The 6,121-nt window shown below is 44.1% G+C and overlaps 1 protein-coding gene across 1 annotated transcript; it reads left to right on the forward strand.

The window, feature by feature from the left end:
- The first annotated feature begins 605 nt into the window (after positions 1-605).
- LOC110119538 lies at positions 606-5,904 on the forward strand. The gene has a single exon (XM_020864373.2). It carries the CDS (start codon positions 1,663-1,665, stop codon positions 4,714-4,716), a length of 3,054 nt encoding a protein of 1,017 aa, XP_020720032.2. The 5' UTR covers positions 606-1,662; the 3' UTR covers positions 4,717-5,904.
- The last annotated feature ends 217 nt before the right edge of the window (positions 5,905-6,121 follow it).

Raw genomic sequence — 6,121 nt, forward strand, 5'->3', positions numbered from 1 at the left:
AAAGATAGATACTTTAAATTTCGTGTAAGCCGCTAGTTGGTGTTTCTTTACCGTACAGCGTATCAACGAATCGCTCGATTTTCGACAAATCTTCGCGAGTATCGTTTACCGGTGAATTTAGCGGTGGATCAACGATTCGGTGTGATCGTACCGAAACGGACATGGAAAGGATCGTGATGAGAAGTGTGCTGAAATTTCTAGTGAAAAGTGTCGATTAATTTAGGATGCTTGTTCGCTAAGATAAATTCCTACAGATAAATTCGTGCGTATCGATTCGCAGATGCAGTGCAGTGGGAAGTATGTCGATATATTTTAGTATAAATTTTTAGATTGGAATTTTCTAAATGAACTTGTTTGGAAACAGAGCGATATATCATCGTGCAACGAAAGATGTTTCGTTGAAAATTCCTACCGTATCGCAAATCTTTCGCATCGAATAAACAGAAAGGAAATAACAACGGTATTTCCACGAAAGTGGAACAGAAATTATCTATCCGATAGTTTTTCCATTTTATATTTATCAATCGAATTTGAACGTTATTAATTTAATTTCTGCATCCATTACCTTTTTTTTTTTTTTTTTTTTTTTTTTTGAAAAAGATATTGCGGCGTGTGGATTTAGAGATTCTCTTCGTCAAACTACTGGCTAATGAGTTTCATCGTTGTTTGATACTTTACAGCAACGAGCAACGTGAACCGTAGAGACGAACGAACGAAGAAACGTAGAAATATGGAAGCCGCAAACGGTGAGTCGATATCCTCGGAGATAAAGTATAACGATTGACCCGTAAAAAAAAGCAGCGAGATTCCACCTCTCGACGTGATTCTCTCTCCATCGATCGGAACTTTTATTCGAGACGTTTAAAACCCGATAAACTTCAAATTAGAAACAATAGGATGCAACGCTCGAGCCAATTTATCTAACATTCGAAATTCTCTGGTTGTTACACATCGTATACTGGTCTACTCTCTTTCGCACGATACAACGGAGAAATCACGAAGGAGAACGTATTCGTTCAATTATTTCTACGAAACGATCGCTACTGTCAAGTGAGCTGAAAAATTTCTCGTCAAAGTCAAGAACCATAAAATATTAATTTACCACCGACACAGATATCCATTTGGAAACTATATTTGTAACGTTAACGATCATAATTTCGATATAACAAGGTACAATACGAACGACCAGAGTATATTAGATGAGAAACGTTCTTTTCGAGGCTAAAACGACGATGACGTGCGAACATGAGAAAAATTCATCCTCGAACTGCTTCTCGAAATCGACGAACGCAAATGATATCGATTAGGCAACGATCTGCAAAAAATAAACGATTAACGTAAATAATCGACGGGCAATTAAAGGACGAACGTTGGCACAGAAAGACCGGAAAAACTGGAAAGACTGGAAAGAGAGCGCCTAAAGTTACGTTGAGAGCGCCACGTCGAAGAAGGTTGGAATGATGAGTCATCGGGGAACCGGACGAAAGCACGATGAGAGGCAGAGGAAAAGGGGACACGAGAGGGGACACGAAAGGGGGAGAGGACAGGCTGGTTGAAAGTCGAGCGATCCGTGATTCGAGTGGCGAAAAAAGAGACGCTGACAAGGCTCGTTCCGACCGTTTATTTCTATATCTACCCGTCGGTGGATTTACATAAGGATCAATGTCGCCTATTCCTCCGGTTCTGATGCTGTGGCTTCTGCTGGTGTCGCTGCCGCTGCCGCCGGCGCAAGCCGGCGAAATGATGGATCTCTTTGCTCTGATACGGGGAACGCTTAAATATTGGCGTAGAATCTACCAGATGTACGAGGAGGAAGTGGCTCTCGGCTATTGTTGGGCGGAGTACTTTCTGCATCACGAGGAAGACGCGACGAACGCCACGATCCCGTCGTCCCAGTCGATCGACCCATCGAATTTTCTGCCAGTGGAAAACGACGGTTTTGGAAAACACCACTGGAACCATTGGGGGATTATTGCGATAGAAAACCGCGGGACGCGTTATCGCGGCAAACGATCTTATGCGATACAGAGTTCGACGAGGAAAGAAGAAATGTTTGACGCATCGAGAAATTCTAAGACAATGTACTGGCGCACAAAGCAAAGGTATAAGTGGAGAGGGAACGGACTCGAGTCGAATTTCACGCGTAATAAGAACAATCGTTCTACGAGTTGCGCGAACTTTCCCAGGAATACGGAAAGGAAACTTGCCGTTTTAACGGCGGACAGCGGCAAAGAAACGCTAAAATCTACGAAGGAAAGAGAAATTTCAAAGACTCGGGAGAAGAATTTTAGCCCGTGCTCGAAAAACATAGAAAACGTAGCGTCCGAATCGAGTAACTTATCGGAATTGAGATCGAATTGGAGATTCGCCGAGGTGTCGAGTAATTTGGCAAATCGTAATAAACGATCCTATAGAGCGCACAATTTTAAGAAGAAAGATGAAATTTCGAAAATCTTAAACAAGCATGTTCGTGCATCGTCAAAAAATTGGACGCCAACGAATGTGAATTTTCGATCTTCGATCGAATTTCCTATCGATACGCGAGAATACAGCTATAGCGAGAGTTCTCGCGGAACGCTGAATTCAACGAAGGAAAAGGAGATTTCGGAGAATATCGGTGGGAGGGACGCGACTCCTATCGAGAAATCTGTGCACATAGCTTCGAACGCGAGTCTAGGATCTAGCGTGACAGAGTTCGAGTGGAATAGAAAAAATTCGATTTCTAGATCTAACGCGATCAACGATCCTGCCAACTTTATGAAATCGGTAGCTTCGAAACTAATTTCCAAGGTTTCACCGAAGAATTCAAAGACTACCGAATGGAACGCTTCCGTTAAAAAGCCCGCGACTTTCGATACGCATTCGGGAACCGACGAAGCAAAACTAGAAGCAAACGTGAAAACTCGGAATCCGGGGAACGACGATCCCGTAAAGTACGAAAGATTTCCTAGGAATGCACCGCGTCGTAGTAGACGTTCCTCTGAAATATCGAACTCCGTAGACGCGAATATCGAGGAAACGTCGAAGATCGCTAGCGATGCCTTTGCTCGAGAACTCGCAAGTTGGAGCACACGCTCGAAAACTAGCAAGACGAAGTTTAAATCGAACGAGTTATGCTCGAGTTCCAGATGGAAGGATATCGATCCTGTAACCGATCGGATCGAACGGGCATTTCCCAAAGATACGCGGCACGATTACTCTGCCCTCGCCGACAAACGTTTCATCGAACCGTCGTACCTGCCTCGAAACTCGAACGTGGACAAATTTTCAAATACTTCGAAGAGTAGTATTTTTGAAAGAAGAAAGGGTAGAAAAGTGGCCGTCGAAGAGGCAACTTCCGACGTACGCTCAAAAACCAGCAAAGTGAAAGTTTGGTCGAACGAGCGGAGAAACGCTGTTGGCTCTGATTCGAGATCGATAAACTGTGTCTGTCAGAAAGGTATTTGGCTCGCGATCGTCGACGACGTCGAAGGAGTCTCGTTGCTCGTTCCATCTTCGTCGACGAAAGAACAACCGGAGAATCGGCAGGATCGCTCGTCCCCGAGGGAGAAAACGGAGAAGATGGCGCGGATGGACGCGGAATTTAAAAGAACTCGAGCAGAAGGCGATCTTAGCGGAAAGTCGGAGAATCTCCGAGTGGATAGGCGTCGTAAACTTCTATTCTCGAAGACGAATCGCGTTACTTCCGGTACGGTCTCGCGACTAGAGCCATCGAAACGATCTCGTTCGTTGCCTCTCGGAGAGATCGCCTCGTTGAATCGGAGATTTAAGAACACCGAGACGAGCAATCGAGTCGATAATAGTAGGAAACCGAGCGATGTTTTCCACCTGAGAAAGTTCGGCCCGTCGATGCTCGCGTTTCAAAATACGGAACAACGTCCGGCGACTTGGTGGGACAATTACCGGCAAAATTTACGTCGTAAACGTGACGCAAACGATCGTACAAGAAGCCGGTTCGTTCGGTCTCCGTCGAAGAGCAAACCCGTCACTTTCTACAACGCGATGACTCTGCGTGAAATTGCGAGATTCGGCGCGAGGTACGCCACGTCCGACTACGATATTTGGACGAACGGCATCAAAAATCTATCGAGAAGCGAGGAAGGATCGTCGGAGGGAACTAGATTCGACGATCCGAAGGAAACGGTATATCGTTCGAAGCGATACCAAGATAGCGGTCTAGCGACGAGCCGCGAATCACCACCCATTGTCGTCGAAGAAGCCGAAAGCGGTCTCTTTCGCCTAAAATCGGAGAGGAAAATTCGGAAATGGCTGCAAAGTCGAAAGGAATGGAACGCCTCGAAACGATCGTCGACCACGAACGATGATAATCGGTATCGAAGGAACGATCACGGTTACATCGTTGAGACGTCGGTTACCGAACGAACGGGAAAAAAGTCAGCTACTCGACGTCCCGAGGGAGGTCCCTCGTTACTTCCCGTCACCTACCAACGATTTATGGGGGATTACGGCAGTCGATCGTCGAGGACTAAGGATCAAGGTCGACGATTCTCGATGGCAAAAGTCGAGACACGTGAAACGAATAGAGCTCGCGACACGCTTTTCTATTTTCGCCAAGTGTTTATGGGTTTTTTAAGGACCTTGGGATTCTTCTTGAACGTGGGTAGACAGCTGATGGATTACGTGGACTCGAACAGCGTGCTTGCTTGCACCAAGGACTATTTACTGGGCAAGGCTGTTCATTGGATAGATTCGTGAATCGCGAGAATAGCGATTCGAAGCGAAAGAGAGAAAGAGAGATCGTTTCTTTCGCCGGACTACTGGAAAGTAGAACGGGTGCAAATGGCCAAGCGAATACGGCTTTAGACGTTAGATACGAGGTCGGTAAATGGATTTACTAAGGTGAGTCACGATTGTTCGCTTAATTTGAATTGTATTTTATAGATCGACCGTCTTACTTGGGTAATGTTATTCGCGCGAATCAAGCTTCGTCGTACTCGCGGCAAGATGGAACGAGCATACCGAATTCGATAGATTTTCCTTCGAAGAACGAAATACCCGAGTACTTTGCGCATACATTTTATGACTCATCTTAGTTACGGCGTTTTATTTACCAGGTGCTTCTTTATAAAGGTTAAAACAACGGATGTAGTAGCTTTTATCGTAGCACGTACGATTGCTGCGTGTGATCGTTGCGTTTCTCGATTATATTTAGCGTTTGTTTAGATTTCGTATTTCGTATATGCGACGAAAATGTACCGACTCGTACAAATATAGCTTCGTAAAATAACCTGTTACTGGGATGGGTTGTATTTATTTGAAAATTGGCCGAATTATTTCTCTCCGCTTATCGTTGGAAACTTTGACGATTATTCGATCAAGCTCTTGATTCTTAGTACGGATCATCGATAATCTAAAGAAGATAGCTCGTTGGAAGGCTAAAATAATTAGATATCGAACTCTTTGCTGCTCGTTTCTACGTCTACTTATTAGTAGCCAAGCGTCTTTATCTTTCAAACGTGTCGTCATCAAACGTGTTATTTGTTACGCAATGTTAGACATATTTCTTTGATTTAACCAATAAGTGTGTAATCGAAAGATAACTTGTAACATAGGAGACTAAGATTTCTATATTTATTAAATATTTCTATATTTCTTTACATATATATCGTTTTATCTACGTATATCTTACTCTTACACTTATATTTCAAATAAGTTCGATTCATATATCTTCGTTGTACTTGGTAATATCACGAGACAAGATTATTCGATAAAACCAGGCGCGAACGAACGCGCGATTTGACGGACAAACTTTCTCGAAGGGACGCCATCAAAGACTTTGCGATTACCGTCGAAATGCTACCCCTAGAGCGGTCGTTACCTGCAAACGCAAAAACCACGCCTGCTAGCCTCGCTAGAGGGACCACCTTCGGTCTTCTTATCCGGCGATAAGACTCGGTAGTCGCATCAACCAGCTCCTGAAATCTGAAAATACAGAGGGTCCGAGATCGATCGTAAAAGTCCCTGTAAAAGAATCCGATGGCTGTACTTATCCTATGAAAAAAAAGAAATCGATATACAAAGAAGAAGATGACTTTAACGACATGACGAACGAGACTTGGCCCACTTTTATTTTTACCCCTAATCGTAATTCTGCTCGATC

This window comes from Bombus terrestris, chromosome 1 (genome assembly GCF_910591885.1).
Source record: "Bombus terrestris chromosome 1, iyBomTerr1.2, whole genome shotgun sequence".
Lineage (NCBI taxonomy): Eukaryota > Metazoa > Arthropoda > Insecta > Hymenoptera > Apidae > Bombus > Bombus terrestris.

Bases quoted from the DNA above. Each gene is read 5' to 3' on its own strand.
- LOC110119538 (XM_020864373.2), top strand. From the start codon at position 1,663: ATGTCGCCTATTCCTCCGGTTCTGATGCTGTGGCTTCTGCTGGTGTCG.